Source organism: Protomyctophum bolini (genome assembly GCF_963924005.1).
Source record: "Protomyctophum bolini genome assembly, chromosome: 3".
Taxonomy (NCBI): Eukaryota; Metazoa; Chordata; class Actinopteri; order Myctophiformes; family Myctophidae; genus Protomyctophum; species Protomyctophum bolini.
The window spans coordinates 17,425,832-17,450,102 of NC_137864.1; the positions used below are offsets into that span (position 1 = coordinate 17,425,832).

The 24,271-nt window shown below is 42.7% G+C and overlaps 1 protein-coding gene across 1 annotated transcript in view; it reads left to right on the forward strand.

Annotated features, from left to right (window-relative positions):
* The window catches only part of plppr2b (phospholipid phosphatase related 2b), an 81,131-nt gene extending 57,109 nt beyond the window's left edge, over positions 1-24,022 (forward strand). The window contains exons 4-8 of the mRNA XM_080756000.1: positions 16,318-16,438; positions 17,402-17,658; positions 20,420-20,596; positions 21,080-21,216; positions 23,888-24,022. Coding sequence (XP_080612126.1) covers positions 16,318-16,438; positions 17,402-17,658; positions 20,420-20,596; positions 21,080-21,216; positions 23,888-24,002 — 807 coding nt within the window. The 3' untranslated portion in view covers positions 24,003-24,022. The remainder of the gene's footprint in view (positions 1-16,317; positions 16,439-17,401; positions 17,659-20,419; positions 20,597-21,079; positions 21,217-23,887) is intronic.
* The last annotated feature ends 249 nt before the right edge of the window (positions 24,023-24,271 follow it).

Sequence of the window (24,271 nt, forward strand, 5' to 3'; positions counted from 1 at the left end):
TAATTGATTTAATACTTTTTGTCAACAGGCTTTGGGCCAAGCCCCTATAGGGCCTAGACTTTTTTTCCATTGTGGTCCTCTGTATAATATCGGAATCGGTCAGAATCGGTATCGGCAGATATGACCCTGCAAATAATCTGAGATCGGTCATAATTTCATAATCATGCACCCCTATACCTCCAGATCAGCATGCTAAATGTGAAAACATTATACGGTATAGGTTAGAAATAAGCTTTTGTCTGTAAACAAACAGACTCCATGCGTTGCTGATAGCTGATAGTCCCATAGCATCCTAACACCCGGTCGCAATGACTAACCAATCAGGAAGCAGACAATCAAAATCGACCAATGGCAAAGCTTCTAGGAAAATCTTTGAATGCAGATTGCGGCCCCTAGATGTGTGACAGAGACTCAATTTGTTTTGGATTAAAAATTTGGATTAAAAATGTATAGCAGCTTCAAAGGTCCATTTGGATTTTACAGTGTGTGCACTTTAGTTTTTTAAATAATACAATACAATACATCACATGCAAGTTTCACAAAAATAAAAGAAAATACAACTTTGTTTTTATATTTTCTCCCACAACTCCCTTCCCAATCCTCCCCATCCATCCACCGTCTTTCCCGACGAGGCCACACATACTGTACAGTACATGTGCGTGCACTTTTAAACAGTGAATTAAATAATAAATATCATCAGCATTTGCTATGCTTTCTTTCTTCGACCCAATGCCTACCCGCAAGTCCCGACATGCCATGCCAGCGTCATGTTCAGGCCGGGTGAGCTAGCTTGTACATCAAGTTCTTGTTGGTATTACATAGAGTTCCATATTGCAGCGACCCTCTCAGGAGCATGGAGTGCCTCTAATCATCATCAAAGCTCTGTGTGCTCCTCTGTCTGCTCCACCTTATGTTTTCACTTTGATTATTTCACACAGTTGAATGATTTGGGAACTACTGCCTCAAGCCACGCGCGCACGCATACACACACACACACACACACACACACACACACACACACACACACACACACACACACACACACACACACACACACACACACACACACACACACACACACACACACACAGAGAGAGAGAGAGCACACTCGTCTGCATGGGTGACAGTAACACTGATGGACTGAGGCGAAGGTTTGCAGGGAAGCTGTAGCAGTGTAACTGTAAACACAAGATTGTATTAACAGACAGAGAGCATGGCTGACTGGACTATTGATGTGATAAGTAGACTTGAAGCAGAGAGAGCGTGTGCACACTAGCTTGCGCACGCCCGTGCGAACACACACACACACACACACACACACACACACACACACACACACACTTAATTATTTATTTATGTCCACATAAGAGATACAATACAGAGACACAAATATTTACAAGGTTCTGTACAATATGCAGTCAACAAATCTTGGACAAATACCCACACACCCTTCAGGGGTACAAGTAACAGCGTCTTCGCCATATATGGCATCTAGCTATACCGCCACTCGCTCGCACACACAAGAATGTGTTTGTATCTTTAATCTATCTGTATAGATCATTATGTAAATACAATATAACAGGGCAGCAGTGGCTCAGGGGTAGAGTAGCCGGTTCCCAGTTCGATCCCGGGCTCCATCAGAGTTAGTGTCGAAGTGTCCTTGAGCAAGACACTGAACCCCTAATTGCTCCTGATGTGCAGGTTGGTGCCTTGCATGGTTTCTTCCTGTAACAGCCGTCGGCTGTATTTGTTATGTTTGATTAGTAGTGATAAATATATATAGAGCTAATGCTGTTATATCTATATCCAGATGTCTGAACTCCTGTCATGTAAGTTATCCAACTGTTCATTCATTCAGTGCTCACAGAGCCATTCCGTTGTACTATTCGTCATGCACTACAGCCACTTTGTAATTAATTTGACTTTTGAGTGTTAAAGAAATACTCTTTTATGAGCAGTGTTGTTCTTTCATGCATGTTACGGGCAAACCCCTAGACTTCAGAACAGTCCGTAACACTCCTCCATCGGTGTATGAATGTGCGTGTGAATGGGTGAATGTAATGCACCATCTATGTAAAGCGCTTTAGATGAAAACGCTACTGTATATAAACACACCCATAGACATATAAAGGTAGACGCCGACTCTTCTGGCTCTGGGGCGTCTGTATCTCAACGGAAGACATGGAGGCAACGGGAGGCCATATTGACCACAGCTTTCCCGAGATTCCTTGCGAAGGCGTGACTCCCTCTTTCTCAGCAGCACTTGCCTTCTGAGATTCCACTTGACTTCCTCCTCCCGTTGGCGACAGACGGGTCTCTCCAACGAAAGTGCACAGCGACCAATGAGGCATCTATATTGTTTCTATGAATGCACCATTTAACAATATCTCTCTGGTCAAATGCAGGGATTGCTTCTCAGATGAGCAGTAGAAATGTAGACTCGGAGGCCAGGATTAAAAAAAATCCAGCTGGGATTGTAATCAAGACAGACAGTGCTCAGTAGTGACGACAAAGTACACACACTTCTATATCTGTACTGTACTTCTATAACAACATGAGAAGTAAGTGGCGATGAGAGAAGAGTACTACTTTTGACAGGCTGAGACGGAGAGAATCAAACGGGTACCGACAACACCGTGAGAGAGACAGAGAGAGAGGGGGCAGGGGCAGCAACATGAGTAAGAGAAGAAGCGAGTGGAGAGAAGTTGTAACGGGATAAAGAAAGCCCCATGCTGTGCCGTGCCGTACCGTGCTGACCATTTTGTTCCAACTTTGTTTGCTATAGCCTTTGGTACGGCCCGTACATGAATAATGTACGGGTGCAGATGTACTGTACCTTCACAGAAGAGCTTAACGGGGTTGCAGAGAATTCTAAATAGTCTGTAGGCTAATATTATGCATGCAGGCCAACCATGATATGCATATGAAAAGCAAAGGAGAGGCTTACAGTGCATATGACAGCTGTAAAGGTCTGGTACACAGTCAAATGTCTGCGCTATTAACTTATATTTGTACACTCTGAGTGTACAAATATTACCACCATCTGTTGGTTTCATTTGTACACTCTTGAGTTAGCTACACGTAGTGTGTTGAACATACATAACAATATAACTGTGATGAAACGTAAAGCGTACCCCGAATCTTATCTAGCGTTGTCCGGATATTAAATTATTTAGGTTTAGGTTTATTTAGATTTTTTTATTCTTAAATCAGTGTTATTGAACACCCTTTACTGTGTGTTGTTTAGAAAATATTGAACCAATGCAAAGTAGTAAAATATGCATTGGACAAAACCTCTTAACTCCATTGGACCCTCAAACTGTCTGCAAAACAGCTAACTCCAACAGAAGGTGGTCCTTTTCATGCAAGTAATTGACAATATCTAAAGTCACAACACCAACTTTGATGAGGCAGTATTGCAAAATATAAGGTTTTATTCATTTCCTGAAAAATGAACATTTTGGGGTTATGAGGTTTCCTCCGGACAGCAACTGGTAGAAATAGAACATGCTTTAACAGAAGGCTTGCACGCACGCATAGGCACAGTATTCTGTTTGCCTCAAAGGCCTCTCCAGGTCGGCTTGCATGTTAATTGAACACCATCTTCCTCCCTCTGTCGCTCTCTCTGTCTTTGTGTCTTTGTGTCGTTGACGTGCAGAGGACGTGTCGACTTCGTCTGTCGGGTTGGAAACCTAATGCTCAGTATCTCCAAAACTATAACTTTTTTCTCAGGATTCAAATTCTAAAGCATCAAAAGTAGCAGATCGTGTGACAGTGTCACTTCGACACTTCCGCGTGGCACTGTAGTATGATGAAGTAAAACAAATGATATGAAGGTTAGAGATTTCCGCCTGACGGCAACGATATGCTTGTCTGTAAATCTACCCACACATAGTCGTGTGTGTGTGTGTGCGTGCGTGTGTGCGTGCGTGCGCGTGTGTGTGTGTGTGTGTGTGTGTGTGTGCGTGTGTGTGTGTGTGTGTGTGTGTGTGTGTGTGTGTGTGTGTGTGTGTGTGTGTGTGTGTGTGTGTGTGTGTGTGTGTGTGTGTGTGTGTGTGTGTGTGTGTGTGTGTGTGTGTGTGTGTGTGTGTGTGTGTGTGTGTGTGTGTGTGTGTGTCTGCCTGCCTGCCTGCCTGCCTGCCTGCCTGCCTGCCTGCCTGCCTTGTCGTGCATCTGTGTGAGGGACAGATCTGTCATGTGTGGCATCTGCAGCTCTTTTTGGATGGCATATAAAATGGAACAGTGCAGGGAGAAAACAAAAACATCCGGTGGATAATTTGGGATAATCATGGCTTCATACCAGTCGGTGTCAATCCCATCTACAAGGGAGTGAACAAGATGAACACACTGTTATCTATGCACCCCGCAGTGCTGGAAAATAACAGCAACATGCTGTAATATCCATTTCTTTATTGGCACACACCAAAAAGGAACGCTTACGCGTTTCGGCTATGCAGCCTTCAACAGAGCATGAACAAACATATACTGTATTGTGCCGAATATAAGATGACTCTGATTATAAGAAGACCCCCATTCTTCAAGACTCATTTGTGTTAAAAGAACATTGAATGTCAAATAAAATAGTCTAGTCCGCAATTATAATACAACTTTTTGGGATATTTCCATTGGAAAAAAAACGTAGGCTTATATTATAGGCACAATAGGATACATTAACCACTTCAGCCATTTTGGCCATTTTAAAATAGTCAATATACAAGCTCACAATGCGTCACGAACGATGTGATGCATTGTGAGCTTGTAGATTTTTAAAAGATTTTTATACATTTGAAAACTTGGAATGAGGCATTCCGCAATAATGAGTACTTTTACTTTTGGTACTTTAAATACATTTTGAGGCCAATACTTTATATCCCACGATTTTGCAACCCATCTTTTCACCCAGTGACAATTATCTAATGTAATCCTTAGCACGTGGAAGGAACACATTATTCCGACCAGTTCCTTTCCCCTCCATCAGGCGCCCCGGCTGGACAGGGGGAGGTAGTTTAGAGAACAGAATTACTGCATGTTTTTTGTGAGGGTACCTACCCTAGGGGGACACGGGGAGAACATGCAAACTCCACACAGAAAGGCCAGGAAACACCATGCCGTGTTTCTGACTTAAGATGGATCTATGAGAACAAACCATAGACATGATGCAGCAGGAGACAAAGCACAAGAGAGGAGAGAGAGATAAGAAAAGCACAGAGACGTGGAAAGAACACGATTAAGGGATTATAAGGGATGACGAAGTGAGGCAAGGATCGGAAAATACGTAGGAAATTTGAAGGCACATGAAGAATGGGGTCATATACCTCAAACCATGGTTACTTTAAAACCCTCGCCGTGTCAAACAGGATTTGAAATTTGGAATTGTGGAAGAGGAGATGAGAATAGATAGAGGGATTGAGAGAGCATATCATCTCTGGCGGGTGGAAACCTCATACATACTGTATGTCCAAAACTGTTACTTTTCACAATTCCAAAAATAGCAAAAGTAGCAGATCTACAATCTCAGGACACGTCGCTTTGCTCAGTGTTTCAAGTTTGTGGATCTGCTATTTTTTATGCTTTTGTGTGATGCTGTAGTATGATCAAGTAGGACATTACTTTGTCCCGACAGCAACGATATAGGAAAAAAAGAGAGACGTTTGTCACCCAATTTCTTCCCAAAAAAGAGCTGGGAAAGCTGCCCAGGAAATGCACAGAAGCATGAAAGCAGGAGACTGAATGCTGATGGATCGAGTGTGGGTGATGAAGAGGCTCAATTGTCATGGTTACCAACGCAAGTGTGTGAGAATACTGTTTGTGTGCCTCTGTGTCAGTGTGTGTGTCTATATGCACACGTACATGTGTACTTGTTGTGCAAGTGAGTACCGTATGCATTTACACTGTCACACACGCACACATAATGTCTGTACAGTTAGTGTCTGAGTATAAACTGGATCAGTAGGTCAGGAATGTGGATGGACATGACAGCCAAGTAGCCAACACCAACTCGGGACGCGTCGTGAATATTTTTTAAAATTCAGATATAAGGTTGTATATTGCATAATTCAATGAGGGCATATGTCTGTATAGGTCTGTCACGATTAAGTTGACGATAAATTGTCTCACAAATAATTGTGATTAATTCATTGTGTTTTTGTTGTTACAATTTGTATTTCTGTTTGCCTTATAGGCTTTCATATTTCATAGCCTAATACAAATAAAATATTTTTGCAAAATGTACTGACATTTTTCAACATTGCCAATTATGCAAGATAATTGCAATTAGGTGATTATGTCATAATTGTGACAGGCCTAATCACAGAAAACTTCCCTTGGTGCACACCACGTACGTGGGCTGATCATGCTGGCACTTCGCCACAGGCCCAAAAGCTCAAGGAATAGAGATTAACCTGTGATGTCATGACATACTTTATATTTGTGTTTTTTGAGTGGTCCACGCCTGAAATGCTTCAGTGTTCCCGGAAGTATAGATTACCGCCGGTGGTGTCACGTCAAATAGAGTCCGCTATGAGAGATATGCGTGGCAGTAATAGCCAATAGACGCCACTAGAGATTGATAGAGTTAAAAAAAAAAAAACTGAATGGCTGGAAATTTTGAGTTTACATAGTACACATAAACTGTCTGTAATGATTATATCTGGTTTCAGTATTTATTTATGATGTATTTTCTCTATTATTGAGGATATTGTAGCGGCCTATTTGTATTGGTGATGGGGAGGGGGGTGGCGGTCATGAGACATGGCCAAAGCATTTTCAGGGGTCGGTGAGAACCCTGTCTCCTGCCATAGACAACCAATCATATCATATCATAAGGCACAATTTCATCATTCTTTAAGTAGCATGTGACATGTCAAATTAGGTGGTTTTCATGATTCTGAATCCATTCCAAACATTAGTTTTGCACAAAAATTATTTGTGATGATGAAATTTGGACATTTTTGCCATATATTGGTTGTCCATGGTTATGGTCAAAGATTTTTTTTCCCGGCAGAGCAGAACTCTCATTCTGTGGACCTTAATGACCAAATGAATAGAAAAAAACACAAATAAAAAGTATGTCATGACATCACAGGTCCTCTCAAATTTTGGGTGACTGGCTCCCCGGCTAATACTGTCCCCGGCTAAGTGTTCTGAAGTGAGTTTCCTTCTCTCTCGTTTCTCCTTCTCTGCTTTTTTTTCTCTGACATCTTCCCTTTGATCAACATCCCTATCTGTTGTCGAGCCCTGCGACGCACAAAGTTAACTTAGACACATCCAAGTGTGCGCGCACATACACGCACGCATGCACACCATTAAGACACCAGAGAGACCCACACATGCTCACAATTGGTAGTTTTATTCTTCTGCTCAATTAAAGTATTTCCCTGCCAAAGCTCCCACTCAAATCTATTCAATTTGATATGATTTCCTGGCATGATCAGATAGCATAACGGTATTGCCAATTAAAGCACTGTTCAGTTTGACAAGTTTCAGCATAAGGACTGTAAAATAGAACAGTACTCAACCTGGGAATGGTTACAGAATCCATCTGCCTAAAAGGATTTAGAAATTAACAATCGGAAGCTAAAAGTATACTATCTTAGTATCTTCCATCTGCCAAGTCATCAATCTCTTTCTGAGTGGTGGAATTTTGTTCATCTGTCAAAGCCACACACTGCGCGTAGATCTGCTAGTTTTGGTGCACAACCCTAAGCCCTAAACCTATAGAGCACCGAAGTCCTGACGTCACTGTCGGTAGAGGGCGTCAGTCACCAGGTTCATGTATTTCTTATTTGCATTATAATCCCCATAGGGGGATTTTAGATCTCTTCATTATAAGAACTGCGTTTGAAAAATAAACCGATCACCCCGGCCTTTTCACTCATATGGATATGAAGCATCGACTGAAGGTGGAAATGTACAAATATACCCAAAGAGTAACAAAATAAGCGTTAGAAACGAGTCAAATAACCCAGAGACTACATTTCCGGGTAGGTGGGTGGCTGCATCTGCCGTCGCACAACATAAACTGAATGTTAATTACATTTATTTGTATTTTTATTTTATTGATATTTAATGTTTCGTGGTTGGTACGAGTTGAGTCACCACCAGCTGAGCTTATGTCAACGAGGAATCTCAGGAACGCAATGTGTTGATAGCTGGGTGTGACGTATATTAGCAGCGACATTGCCTTCATATGTAGTTTCAAGGCTTTTGCGGCCACATTAATTCCATTTTCTCCAGAAACTGGCTGTATCAAATATTAATGAACATCATTAACGACACACAGCCACTCCCCTGACAGAAAGGCTGGGGTGGTCGGTTTATTTTTCAAACATAGTTCTTATATGAAGCGATCTAAAATCCCCCAATGGGGATTATAATGCAACTAAAAAAATACATGAACCTGTGTACTGGCGCCCTCTACTGAAAGTGACGTCAGACTTCGGTGCTCTATATGGCTCCATTTGTGTATATGCCTATACCCCTTATGCCTAAACGTCTTTGCCTTTTTTTTAAACTACATCGACACGTTGTGAGCTTGTAGATTGGTTATTTAAACTCTTCAAAAATGTTTTTCAAAATTGTAAAAAAAAAAAAAAAAAGGAAAATAAGTTTATAGGGTTAAGGTGTAATCAGTGACGAAAATAGGGCCCATAACCTCTAATCCTAACCCTAACCTGAATGTTTTTCTAATTGTCAGTATAACTCAAGTCAAAACTAACCATACAACTATAACTTCTTCTGTGAGGAGTGAGGACCTGCAGGAAGATTGTCCTCACAAAAATGTCTATTTCTCGTTTGGCCCTCACCTCACAAGTAGGCTATAGCAATACAAATATACTGTACATACCCTCTTTATATGTTTTCCTACAAATCTTTACCGACAAACTAAAGAAAACTACAATGTCATGCCAGACAAGAAGTTCCTCCAGAACGCAATCTAATTGGCTGCCATCTCTGGAACTTCACCTCTTTACCTGTGCAAAGCTCACCCTAAAAACAACCTGTAACCGTGCAAAGTCTAGGGAGTACTTTAAAAGTTTATAGACTTTAAAGGAACCTGTTGCAGTGAGATCGGTGAGACCATTGCAGTGAGATCAGAGGCTTGTGGCATATACAACATTTCGAGAGAAAATGTTTAGTACTTCAACAGTAAACAATGTGTATTGAACACATTACTGCAGAAAATACATTTTAAGAGTTTATGTTTTAACTGTCTTTTAAGGACAACAGGCGTAGATTGTTGAGGCGTGCACAAATGTAGTAATGTACCCATAGATCAACGTTTGCCTGTTATCTCTTAATGGTACCACATCAATACAGCATGGAATTGTGGACAAAATCTCATCTGACAACATATTCAAAGCTGTGGGTCTAATGTCATCAAATGGTGGTCCGTGGCTCAAATGCTGAATAAATAATGGACCTTGAGGTTGAAAAACCCTGCACTATTGTGAATAACGTTACATTTAGTGCCGTTCCACCCCTCAATATTTTTAAACAATACTGATCTTTGCCTTTAGTGTTCCAGACTTATCTCTGAGTGAGATAACCTGCTGATGATATCTGAGCTTGAATCCAACCGTTCACAATCTGCACTCAGCGATGGAGAAGTAGATTTACTCAAAATGTACTCCAGTTACTTTCCAGTGTAAAATTAAAGTAATAAAATATTCAGGGTTTTACTTCCATGGCCCACTTGCAAGCAATTTGGTTCTGATTGGTTCATTAGTTTGCAAGAGGTAGACCAGTATTGTTTGCCCCATTTCAGCAAATTGTAAGAATTGAAGTTCAATCAGCAAGAGTAGAATAGACAAAGTATCATTGTGATAGATGGTTGATGATGATGCAGATTGATTGTAATCAGCACAGCAGTAAAACACATTTAGCTCCCATCTCCTCTAATCAGCATTATAGCCTGCCTATTGTTGACCACAGGCTTTTGAGTGCAAGCTTCTGCATCAAAACCTGTTTTCCTTATTGTGACTCATGTTTTTGTGATGCATGTTTTTTTGGGCGATATATGCTATTTGCATACTGTATATACTATGCTGTGGGGTGGAAGGAAGCCTTGTATGCCTTGTTAATTATACTTAATGTTTTTTGTGTAGTTTTGTGCTGTAATGTACTCGTTGCCTTGGAACACAGGAAGACTAGCAGGCATTCAGGGGGATTCTTTATTTCTAATATACAATAAATACATGGCGGTCAACACATTTGTATTGTTAACCTTAATTCGGAAGCAAGCAGAAGGATTTTTTTTTCACAGTACATAATCTTAAATGGGTCCTCTGCATTTACCATTTACCCATCCTAACTATTAGGAGCAGTTTATTTCACCCCCTGTTCTCCTGTTGCTATGGTCTTTTCAGAGGGTACTTGTGTACAGATTGTACACAAATGGTTGAATCAAATGGGTCCATTTGGTTCCATTTGTATATATACCCCCCGTTAAAACGACACTGGGGTCCCAGAAATGAAACGACATATCAAATATGGGGTCCTTGAAATGAAGTGCCATAGTCATTCAGCTATGGCCGCCTGACATTAATAGATTTACCAGAATGTAGTAGCTTGTTTGTGGTTTCAACCACCATTTTCCATTAACAGTAAGTGGTATAGCTATAGGGATAGACATTTGAGGTGGATTTGCATATAACATAGCCAGACACTCAGCCTGAATTTTCATTTTGTTTCACTTCATTATTCAGCACAAGAACACAAGGGCCGCGGCCATCTTGCCATCACCTGCCTTAACCTAATGGCAGGGTGGCAACTATATGACAGCTATATGACAGCCCATATACATCCAAACAGAAAAGTCCTATCTGATTGTATTTAAGCAAGGTCAAACTCACCAACATCGCAGCTGTACGAAAATCTTGAATTATTCTCTTTCTATCTGTAAAGTGTTTGTTTTATAAAAATCCACAATAGACATATGTTATGAGCTACTTCCTGTCAAGAAATTGCGGCCCTGCGTACCACCTGTTTTGAATTTGCACATAATGCCGCAATGGAGGCAGCAGGACATTGCTGTATTGAAAGTGAGCACTTCCAAACACAAAAATAATCACCTGCAAGGAATTTATTGACAGGAAGTAGCTCATAACATGGTTTTACGAAACAAACACTTCCTTCCATCAATCCATATTTAGTCAGGTCGTGGGGGCAACAGCTCCACCAGAGTGCTCCAGACTTCCCTCACCAGAGCAACATTAGTGACTTCCTCCTGGGGGATCGTTCCAAGGCCAGTGAGTCGATGTTTCCTCCAACTGCGCCTTCGTCTGCCCCGGTGTCTCCTCCCAGTGGGACGTGCCTCGAGGACCTCCCTATAGGGAGACGTCCAAGAGGCATCCTAACCAGATCTCTAAGGGAGCCAGCCACCCGTGGAAGAAAACTCATTTAGCTTGTATTTGCGACCTTATTCTTTCGTTCATGACCCACATTTCATGACCATTGGTGAGAGTAGGAACGTAGATTGCTCGGTAGACAAAGAGCTTTGCCTTCACACAGATTGAAAGAGGACAATTCAAGGTTCAGCTGCAATGTTGGTGAGTTTGACGTTGTTTAATATTACAATCAGATAAAACCTTTCTGTTTGGATGTATGGCCTGTCAATGGCAATTTGCGTAGTTGTTGCCACCCTGCCGTTAACTTAATGGCAAGATGACCACGGTCTGCATACGGTCAATTACATTTCATGGTTCTTGTACACCATGAGGGAGTACAGTACTAGTACTGCATAGTTATGCCGTCAGTGAAAAGGAATACATTTGTTTAAATTAAATGTTTCAAAAACTCTAGCTACGTAACTAACCAGGGGCTCGTAGCTAACATTACATAATTCATATACCTACTGTACCACTGGCTGTCGGGCAGAAAGCTCTTATTTGCAACTTTCTAAAATGAATGTCCTACGTGATCATACTAGAGCCTCACACAAAAGTAGCCGATCTGCATGCTGGAAACGCGGCGACACGTTTTCGATCTTGTAGATCTGCTACTTTTGCTATATTTTTTTAATTTGAAAGCTGATCTAAGGCGATAATCGTGATCATTTCCATAGCTTTGGTGGTGTCATAAAGACTTGCGCTATGAAAGTCGCTTGGCTCTATGCAGAAGCTATTCACAGCGATTTAGTCGGCCTGAGTCTAGGAGTGAACGCTGGCTCATTTCTGTTGTAAGCAGCAGATAATGTGATAATGGAACCAGGGCTTTGCACTGGATCGCAGCCATCAGTCCAATCTGTAGTGCTGCTACATACAGTAGCGAGGCGGCGTTTGCCAATATCCTCTTAACAAGTCCACTGAGCCCATATAGCAGCTGCAGGTATAAAACATAAAACCTCTACGCTTTGCCGTCGCGCATTAACTGCATCTGCAGCGATGCTTCGGGATTGTTTTCAGCCGGTGGTTAAGATGAGTCATTTTCATTGTTTGACTGATGTTCTCTGCCTCTAGTCTTGCTTGAAATGTAAGCCATGAATCTATCTTTGGGTGGTGTGGGCCGGGGAATGTAATATGTATGTATATTTATTAGTACAGTATGTGAAGCACCCAAATTGTCTTATGTTTAATCTTGAAGGATAAAAAAGATGGCATATTTGATAACTCTATTCAGCCCTGCCTGCAGCGGGCCACTAAGGATGTTCTAGCCTGGGAGGCATACTGTACTATTTTCGGGTTTCTGATCCCGTTTGGAGCTAAAAGAACTTGCGTCATGTTGTAGTGACTGGTTTGTAGTCATCAGGCCGGAACCACCTTCCGGGAACCAGAACTATCCAAAATAATTCCCCGCAATCAAGGGCATTTTTTTATTATTATTTTATTATTATTTTTTCAAACTTTTTATCCCACGATTTTGTAACCCATTTTTTCACCCAGTGTCAATTATTGAATGTAATCCTGTAATCTAATGCATGAGGAGTCCAAGCTGCTTCTTTTCACCTGACAGGGAGAGTTTCCCCGGCCGGACGTAGCGCGTGGAACGAACATGTTATTCCGACCAGTTCGTTTTCCCTCCATCAGGCGCCCCGGCTGGCCAGGGGGAGGTAGTTTAGAGACCAGGATTACTGCATGTTTTTTTTTCTCGGTCTAAGCCACACCAGATCACACGGTTTGGGATTTTGGAACATAGACAATGCAGGCTTTCCTCCGAGGTGGAAAGTCTGGTGACGCAAAGTGAAAGAACGTCGGTTGGTTGGTCCACTTGTTACTTGGTTCCACTTTGCTCCCAAAGTTATATCTAAAAATCGACTGGCTCGATTATAGCCCTTTCATGGAACGTGTGGACCGGTGCCCACTGGTGGGCCGTAATCTTTTTTTTTTCATTGTTTTTTCATTGTGATACCGAGAAATAGGCGCCCACCTACCCTGCCCACAGTGTTCATTTCGTCTGTATGACGAAACATGTTTGTAGACTACTTTTTTTCACTGACAAACTAAATAAATTCTAAGCTATGGTGACTAAAACTATGACTATTTCCTCGACAAATAACAAATAGACTAATAAATAAGGAGGGATTAATGGAGAAGAGATCGGTTGCGCTCGGGTGTTGCGCTCTGAAAATAGCAGATCTACAAGCTTGGCTATTTTCAGCATGCAACCAAGTGTAAAATCAGGCATTACGACGCCATCAAGGCCTACCAAAATACATTTTAGTTGACAAAATTAACTAGTCTAAAATATGACTAAAACTAAATCAAAATGTGCGGTCAAAATCAACACTGCGTGTCCGCCCTATACCAACGTGCAAACACCTTCAGGATTTTCAAGTGGGCCTTGATCCAGAAAAGGTTGGGAACCACTTGTAGTGTCAACATGCGCAGGCGACAATTTCAATCTCCACACATTTTTACTCCCACACAATATCTCATATATAAAAAAAATAATAATAATAATAATAATGAATATGAAAAATGTTGGAATCTGTGTGCAATGTATGAATGTATGTCCTCCTTCTGAAAATAAACTGAACTGAAAAAAATATTTGAAAAAACTATTGTCTGGATTGTATTGAAATTTTCTTTTCAGCTTCGTGGCCCGCCCCTGATCTTAGTGTTCCAATTCATGGCTTTGTCTTGTCCACTGATTCCATCACCAGTGGTGGATTAAGTACATTTTTATGCCTCAATTTGTGTACTTTTACTCAAGTACATTTTTAACTCCGGAGTCCAGACTCTGGATAAAAATGTGAGCCCTTTTTTCACCACTGCCTAACTATAAGCAAGGGGCCAAAACTTGAATAGTGCTCAATTATAGACAAAATAATGCATGAATTCGGTTAGGTCACAATGAAAAGATGACTGCTAATTTCATTATATCTTGGTCTTGTTTGCTCCACTCTACAGTTGTCACTGTGCAGGAGTTCTTTCCCCCGATGCAGCCTTGCTCCAGTCAGAGGCCTGTTTTTGTCATTGAACTGGACTGCGTGGTACTGTGTTTGAGGCCCTGAAAAGTGCTCCTGCAGGGGCCCTTTTGATTGTGTTAAATCTATGTATAAAACATGGGTTAATCCATCCCTGGCCGCCAGTGGAGAGAAGACCTTAATGCTCAGTAGACATTTTGACATGCCATAGCAGGGCAAACAGCCGAAGCTAACGTGTTGTCCTTGAAGTGTCTCTGTGTGCCAGCATGTTAACTGCAAGTTAACTGGACAGGACTTTTCCACTGCTGGCACACAATAACACTGACATTTAAATAGATTCAATGAATGTCATTCATCTGCATTTGACCACGCTGTGACAGGTCAAAATGTCTGCTATGCAAAATATCTATTATTCATGTCATTTCATCTCCAGAAGCAGGAATTCATGCTGACAGCCTTCTGGCCATCCTTGTCTGGTCTGCTTCTCTAACCCACTATTGCCCCCTTGTGGCTGATATCGTCATTGCCTCAGGCGGTAAGCCACAGCCAAAACCTCACGCCTCAAAGTACTGGAACACTCAACCTTGAAGAAGCTTCTGTTGCAGTGGTTTTCACTGGTCCTTCTGTTGCAGTGGTTTTCAGTGGTCCGCGGATCACCAGTGGAGAGTTGGTAAACAAATCAAATGGACCCAAATGTATTTACACAATTAGTGAATGTGTAGAATAATTGTTATTTTGCCTGTTACTGTATCTCCTGGACCTATGGTACTGTACCACATCAATAAAATAATTGTAGTGGAGTAAAAAGTACAATATTTGCATTATTGGAAATAAATTGGAAAACCGAATGTAGGCCGAATGTTAACATTTCTCAAAATGTACAGCTAGTACTTGAGTAAATGTATTGAACTACTTTAGTTTACACCACTGGTTACTTGGACCCCAGCCTTATACATTTTGTAAATCACTCCAGATGAGAGAGTGTAGTGTGCCAAATGTCTAAACTGAATTTAGGTCATTTGACATTGATTAATGATCATTGATAATAATTGTGTAATAATCCCTTCCATGCATCGAGTCGGTACATATAAATTGATCTATTGGATATTCTGACCGACTTTCAATCGTACATACATATCGTTTTGATTGTATTGTTCCATTTTTTGCTTTGGCAATGTAAACGTATGTTTTTTCATTATTGACAATAAAGCCCTTCAAATTGAATTGAAGTGATTGATTCGTCTATACGAATCCCAGAAACCTGCACTTGCACGACGACAAGTGTTTCATCCGGCATTCTGATCATATATCGGCATCAGCATCAGTGCTATCCCCAAAAACCGAGCCCTTCATGCATCACGATGGAAGCTTATTAGCATCATCCCACGCGCCTCCTGGCCCTGGCCCTGGTCCATGCATATTGCATGAGGATACAACCCACATCTACGTGCCATGTGTCTGTCAGCGGGGGTCCTGTGATCAGCCGAGGCTTCGCTCTTCAGAGCGTGGTGGTGGGCTATTAACCAATGTGTTGACTCATATTAATCAATTTACTACGCCGACGTCAAAGGAAATGAGCGCAATGTTTTCAAACTGCCAAGACATTGTCCTGATGTTTGGGTGTCTGTCTGCTGTAGGAGGATATTATTTTGAGGGTGGTTAAGGCCATAGATGCGGAGAAAAAGCCATGATTATGGTGATGGAAACATAAACACCTCGCTGAATAAGTACCGCTAGGCTATATGCTTTGCAGCGGTTCTAACATTTTCATGTCAAAGGACATTTTTTTAAATGTGGTGTTTTTTTCATAGTCCTCTGAGAAAGGTCTATAGGTGCACTGGCGTTCTCAGATGACCGTGCTTTTGATGTCCGGACTTTGTAATCCATTGAATATGTGTAGCCTATGTACTTTTTTACTTAGTGTTTCATCTACTTACGTTTGTTTCCTGTAGATCCTGATTGGGGAGGTGTCGGGTTTCCTGGTGAAGTCAGACGGGGCTCAGGAGAAGACCATAGTGACGGCTGACTGCTGCTACTTCAACCCCCTCCTCCGCAGAATCGTACGCTTCCTCGGTTAGTTGTAGCAGGCCTTCGGATCAGAAATCCTCAATAGATTTCTGCCAAGGATTCAAACCGAGTCGACTTTGCCTTCACTCCCACCTCCCACTTATTTTTTTTTATATTCTATTCATTGTCTGCTCTCTTTTGTACATTGACCATGTCCACATTCACCCTTCCTTGGGCAACAATTTTCTCTTGATATAAGAGAAAAATGGCCACCGAGTGAGGGTCAATTCATATTCTTATCTGTACTTCCTAAGGACGAATTTGGAAAAAAGAAAAACCTCCTAGTTGAAAACTGGGACATAATTATAACCCTGTATTATAAAACCGATATCACGATAAAGCCCTTCCAGGTCCATTTAATTTCAGCCCTTAATTATTCTTTCAGACACCAATCTTATTCCAGTGGCTCCGTCACTATTTTCACTTTGACATTTCCTTTTGTCACTCCATCATGTTGTGAATTATCCCTTCCATCTAATCTATCTTTGTTCAATTATTCACGTCCTACTCGGTTCTCATGTCATTCTCATTCTCTGTCAGTAGTGGAAAAATAGTAAAAGTAAAAGTATCAATACTGCAATGTAGAAACACAAGTACGTAAGTACGTAAGGCCAAAATATACTTACGTTCCAAAAGTACTCATTACACAGAATGTCCAATTTCACAAAGCTTTCAAAATGTATTTTTAAATGTTAAGTTGTTATAGTGTGTTTTGTAATAATAATACAAATCTAAAGTCACTATAGTACCTATAAGATTTCAAATAATTGTAGTGGAATAATATTTGCCTCCGAGTAGCTTGGAGTAGAATTTGGAACTTCCAATATCAGTCAGTCTCATTTACCGTACTCAATATCTCTCTCTCTCTCTCTCTCTCTCTCTCTCTCTCTCTCTCTCTCTCTCTCTCTCTCTCTCTCCCTCCCTCCCCCCCGTCTCCCATCTCGTTAATATAAATCCCACACACGCCAGGCGTCTACTCCTTCGGCCTCTTCGCCACCACCATCTTCGCCAACGCGGGCCAGGTGGTGACGGGGAACCAGACGCCTCACTTCCTGACCGCCTGCAAGCCCAACTACACGGCGCTGGGCTGCCACTCTCCGCTGCACTACGTGACGGGGGAGCAGCGCGGCGCGTGCACGGGGAATCCCTACCTGGTGGCCTCGGCGCGCAAGTCCTTCCCCTCCAAGGACGCGGCGCTCAGCCTCTACTCGGCCGTCTACACCGTGGTAGGAAGAAGAACCATGGGGGGTTGATTTTGACACCACGTTTTGATTTTAGTTTTATGCAGTGTTGATTTCGTCAACTAAAACTAAGACGAAAAATGTTCGTCGACTACCTTTTTTTTTACACTGACGGAAACTAAATGGAAACTGAATGAAAACTAAGCTATGACGACTACAAGTAAGACTAAATATACTGACAATTTTGTCAACTAAATAAAAACTAGACTAAAATGTTAGGAAGGCACTTGTGGACAAGAGATCCACTATATAAGTCATTTTACACTCACGCGTTGTGAGCTTGTACTGTAGATCTGCTATTTTCAGCAACTGTAAAAACAGTAATTACGACGGCATCAAGGCATCAAAATACATTTTTAGTCTACTAAATCACCCCCCCCCCCCTTTTGATTTACATCAACAGGGCATGTGAGCTCAAACCTACAATTAAACATTTTGTTTTTACGATGTGGATATACATTTTGTATTCATCCTTAGGACCCCAAATCACACCTTGGAAAGCATGAGTGTCTATTTCAAACAAAGTGTTTTTTGACTGGGGGGTCATATTTTGACAGTAGGAATTGCCTGTCATAATTTGACCCCCCAGTATTAGGATGTATTAGGATGTTGATATTCCTTCTTCAGCCAACACTCCCCACTGACAGGTAGTAAACCCCCCCCCCCCCCCCCGTACATGTTTTCCCTGGCCTGTAGTAGGAAAGTAAGGTCAAACTTTTGTGAACAGCTTCACAGTAGGTTATGTAAATTGTGTTTAGAAAGGTGCAATACGAGGCTATGTTCATATACACAACAAATCTAGTTTATTAGTTTATTAATGTTGAGTAGCAGGTGCATGGAGAGGAGCTTCCCAGGTTGGAGGCAGTGGAATTAAGAAATGAATGGAAGTAGGAGAAGGTCGTTTACTATAATTGCCGCTCACTCACTCAGCTTGGAGGGCAAAGTGCGTGCGTGTGTGCTGTGTGCACAGTGCACACGGACACGTGTATTAGGTTATGGGGGTCGGGGGATCTGTGGTGCTCTTGTAACACAGACCTTGGTTGAATAATTAACTCATTCTGAAATATCCTATCCATCACCATCTGTACATCTGCTGCATTGCATGTGTGACCTTTAAAAACGCTGGCACGGAACCGGTGTATTCCAGATTGGACTCGACAATCAATCAATGTTTATTTAATTCTAGGAAAACACTTGTGACCCTCCTTTCCACCGGTGCAGAGACCATTTTGAAAGAAAAATAAACACTGGCAGACATGCAGGATATTTCACTCCTATGCCCAGCTTTGGGTGTTTTTGTGAACACAAACATTGGCTGATGATTGGCTGATCACCCCATACAGTGATGATTTGATTGGCTGCTGGGCAGCGAGGTGCGTGCAAACATCCGCCTGGGTGACAGCAGACTGCTGGGCGAGCGCTGGCGCTTTGGAATGGGGGCTCAGATCAACATATCTGAATGGGTGACAGCAGACTGCTGGTGCTTTGGAATGGGGGCTCAGATCAACATATCTGAATGGGTGACAGCAGACTGCTGGTGCTTTGGAATGGGGGGTCAGATCAACATATCTGAATGGGTGACAGCAGACTGCTGGTGCTTTGGAATGGGGGCTCAGATCAACATATCTGAATGGGTGACAGCAGACTGCTGGTGCTTTGGAATGGGGGGGTCAGATCAACATATCTGAATGGGTGACAGCAGACTGCTGGGCGAGAGCTGGTGCTTTGGAATGGGGGGTCAGATCAACATATCTGAATGGGTGACAGCAGACTGCTGGGCGAGAGCTGGCACTGTGGCATGGGGGGTAAGATCTTATTTTTCGGGCCGCGGAATCACTAATAACTTTGGGGCAGGCCCGTATAGAGTTTAAATGGACAGCCCATATATGGAGATCTAAGGGTTTGAGGTCAGATGTAGAGTTGCTGGCCAATATTGATGACATCATGGATTTCCATCCTTGATGATGTCACGGGATGACTGACTGACTGACTGACTGACTGACTGACTGACTGACTGACTGACTGACGGGAAATGCACGATTTCATAGTAAATGCGACCTGCGCTCACAATAATGTTATCAATTAATAGGAGGCTAAATAGCCCGTAAAAGAAGTCCTTAGCACTCAGAGAGTTCATGAAAACCACGTTAAAGGGACACTTCACCCTTTTTGCAAAAAAATATATGTTAATGACGTTTAGAAGCTTTAGATCACTTTCCTGGGGGTATTTATGTGTGTAATATGTGGTTTTAGATATTTTAGATTGTAGCAGTGAGCCTGTTGTCTCTGATGTCATGGACACTGGTCTCACTACCTTCCTGGACTACAATTCCCATAATTCTTTGGTGCACTGCTCCTCCTTGTGGAAAGGGGGGAGAGCTGTCTTACTGAGACAACATGTAGTCCAGGAAGGAAGTGAGCCCAGTGTCCATGACATCAGAGACAACAGGCTCACTGCTACAATCTAAAATATCTAAAACCACATATTACACACATAAAGACCCCCAGGAAAGTGTTCTAAAGCTTCTAAACGTCATTAACATATATTTTTTTGCAAAAAGGGTGAAGTGTCCCTTTAATGAAGTTCTTGGCGTTCTATGAGTTTTAATGTACATCATGTGTGACCGTCTCTGTCTCCTATAGATGTACGTGACCCTGGTGTTCTTTAATGTGCATCATTCATGTGTGACTGTAGATGTACGTGACGCTGTGTTCTTTAATGTGCATCATTCATGTGTGACTGTAGATGTACGTGACCCTGGTGTTCCGGACCAAAGGCACGCGTCTGACCAAGCCCACGCTGTGCCTGGTGGTGATGTCCCTGGCCGTGCTGGTGGGCGTGGTGAGAGTCACGGAGTACAGGAACCACTGGGCCGACGTGCTGGCCGGATTCCTGACCGGGGGAGCCATCGCTGCCTTCCTGGTAAGGACGGGAGCTACAGTAGGAGACCAGAGAACCCCCTCTCTGGTGGAAAAACAATGTTTTACAGAAACTATAGTAAAATACGCACATCACTTAGTGGAGGTGCTGGGTTCAAAAGCGACGTCAGAAAAAGAGAAGGGAACCCACACACTCATATGCTCCAAAAGCTTATTTATAATAAACTTTTGGAGCAAAAAAAGTTTTTTCCTTAAGGAAAAGTATCAATATTGCAATAGAACGTACTCCGTTGCAAGTAAAAGTCATGGAATTCAAAATGTGTATACTTGAGTAAAAATACAAAATCATTGGTATCAAAATGTACTTAAAGTACCAAATTATTATGCAGAATGTCCCATTTCAAGTTTTCAAATGTTTAAACATCTTTTGAAAATATAGCAATATAGCAGCTCACAATAAAAGTACAATATTTTGCATCCGAGATGGTGTGTGACGTACGCCTGTCTTCCCTCTGCTCACCACCAGGTGACGTGTGTGATCAACAACTTTCGGCCGACCCAGCTGGCCTGTGTGTCGGCTCCGCCCCCCATGCAGCGGGGGGCGGAGCCTTCCTTTGGACTGCCCCTCATCACGTTGCCGCGCGTGGAGAGTCCACTCGAAAAGTTAAGTGGGCTCCAGGTAAGGGGTGGTGGTGGATCAGCACTGCATGGGTGGGTTGAACTGTTGCACAAAGTATTTAAGGATTTACACTGGTTCTCAACGTTAGTAGTCCAAATGGAACATAATATGGGTCTATTAAGTCAGTGGTCACCCCAAAAAAGAAATGAGACGTTTGCCCGGGACCCAAACTAGGGAAAATAGCAGATTTACAAGCACACAATGCGTCACTTTGCACCACGACCACGTTGCGAGCTTGTAGATTGGCTATACTTATTATAATCATATTTTTTATTTATTTATGGAATTACTTAGATTTGTTTGTTTGTTTTGTTTTAAAATGTACAAGATTATTTATTTAAAAAAAAAATGATTGTAGGAAAAGAAAATGGGATTTTTACTCAAGTCGTGATCCATAAAAAGTGGTCCGTGACCCATAAATGGGTCCCGACCCTGACCCTAGGCTATAGGGTATTAGTAAGGACAGTGTTTGTGAACCAGTGTCCTGGGCTATAGGGTATTAGTAAGGACTTGAACCAGTGTCCTCCTAGGCTATAGGGTATTAGTAAGGACTTGAACCAGTAGGCTATAGGGTATTAGTAAGGACTTGAACCAGTGTCCTAGGCTATAGGGTATTAGTAAGGACTTGAACCAGTGTCCTCCTAGGCTATAGGGTATTAGTAAGGACTTGAACCAGTGTCCTAGGCTATAGGGTATTAGTAAGGACTTGAACCAGTGTCCTCCTAGGCTATAGGGTATTAGTAAGGACTTGAACCAGTGTCCTAGGCTATAGGGTATTATAGTAAGGACTTGAACCAGTGTCCTCCTAGGCTATAGGGTATTAGTAAGGACTTGAACCAGTGTCCTAGGCTATAGGGTATTAGTAAGGACTTGAACCAGTGTCCTAGGCTATAGGGTATTAGTAAGGACTTGAACCAGTGTCCTCCTAGGCTATAGGGTATTAGTAAGGACTTGAACCAGTGTCCTAGGCTATAGGGTATTAGTAAGGACTTGAACCAGTGTCCTCCTAGGCTATAGGGTATTAGTAAGGACTTGAACCAGTGTCCTAGGCTATAGGGTATTAGTAAGGACTTGAACCAGTGTCCTCCTAGGCTATAGGGTATTAGTAAGGACTTGAACCAGTAGGCTATAGGGTATTAGTAAGGACTTGAACCAGTGTCCTCCTAGGCTATAGGGTATTAGTAAGGACTTGAACCAGTGTCCTAGGCTATAGGGTATTAGTAAGGACTTGAACCAGTGTCCTAGGCTATAGGGTATTAGTAAGGACTTGAACCAGTGTCCTCCTAGGCTATAGGGTATTAGTAAGGACTTGAACCAGTGTCCTAGGCTATAGGGTATTAGTAAGGACTTGAACCAGTGTCCTCCTAGGCTATAGGGTATTAGTAAGGACTTGAACCAGTGTCCTCCTAGGCTATAGAGTATTAGTAAGGACTTGAACCAGTGTCCTCCTAGGCTATAGGGTATTAGTAAGGACTTGAACCAGTGTCCTAGGCTATAGGGTATTAGTAAGGACTTGAACCAGTGTCCTCCTAGGCTATAGGGTATTAGTAAGACTTGAGTAGCAGCGTTCAGACTGCGTCGTCTGATGCGTTTCCTTCAGGGAGACACCGTTATCTGAAGATTAATGTACGGACAAGTTTTCACAAATCCAGAGACACGAGTCCTTTAAACCCTGATAAATGTTTTTTAAGGTGACAGTAGTACAGGCTGACTTTATAATGGTCTTAATGTGGCTGTTTAAATTCAGCTCAGAGTCCATGACTACATCAAGATTGCTGGCTTGGGCTGTGGTTTTTGAAGCTTGAAAGCTTAGCACTGCATTTTAATCGTTCTTTCTTGGCTCCAAAAATAACTACTACAGATTTGTCTGTGTGTGTTTTTTTGTTTTTTGTTTTTACGAAAATGCTGGCACATCCAATGGTTGCATTTTACTTGGTGCTTGTAGTCCCCTGGTGATATGGTTATACGTGTGTTGCCTGCATAAATATGGTCACATATTTTGTCCTAGACTGTGTTTCTTTTAAACCAGTCGTTACCAAACGTCTTAGTCCGTGACTCAAACCAGAAATGTGATGTTCTCCCCAGGACGAAACCAGTGAAAATAGCATATGAACAAACTTAGCGCCACGTTGTGATCTTGTGATCGGCTATTTTCACTACTTATTAAACATTTGTTTTCTAAATTTTATCAATATATAGGCTACTATTTCAGACTGTGTTTTCCCATTGTTTGATTTTGTGTACTACTAACTTCTCTTCTCTCTCCCTCTTTCCCGCCCGCCCGCCTGCCTGCCTGCCTCCTGTTTGTCTTGTCTGTCTGTCTGCCTGCCTGCCTGCCTGCCTGCCTGCCTGCCTGCCTGCCTGCCTGTCTGCCTGCCTCCTGTTTGTCTTGTCTGCCTGCCTGCCTGCCTGCCTCCCTGCCTGCCTGCCCGCCCGCCTGCCTGCCTGCCTGCCTGTCTGCCTGCCTCCTGTTTGTCTTGTCTGCCTGCCTGCCTGCCTGCCTGCCTGCCTGCCTGCCTGCCTGCCTGCCTGCCTGCCTGCCTGCCTGCCTGCCTGCCTGCCTGTCTGTTTGTCCGTCTGTCTGTTTGTCTCTTGTTTGTCTCCTGTCTGTCTGTCTGTCTGTCTGTCTCTCGTCTTTTCCTTTCCCCCGCTCAGACTCAGACTCCAGGGCTACCGTACTCTGAGGTCACATGACCATCAGCAAATCCCGCCCCCCGCCCCACCCGACGTTCTCCTCCCCTCGCGGCGCTGCCTCACCAGCGCAGTCTAGACCTGCCCCCTGGACACCCCGCCCCCTGTCTGGCCCACCCCGAAGCACGGCGCCCTCTGCGACGAGCCAGATCCACCCAGGTGTGAAGACGGAGAGCTGTCTTATGATGAGCCCCGGTCCTTTCCAGCTGGTTCACATCCTCTAGCCTAGGCCAATGGTTCCCAAACTGATTAGTCCGTGAGCCAAAAGATATGTCTCTCTGGGAAGTAAACTATACTGAAATAGTTTGCGCCGTGTTGTGTTGTGAGCTTGCAGGACGCCTATTTTCA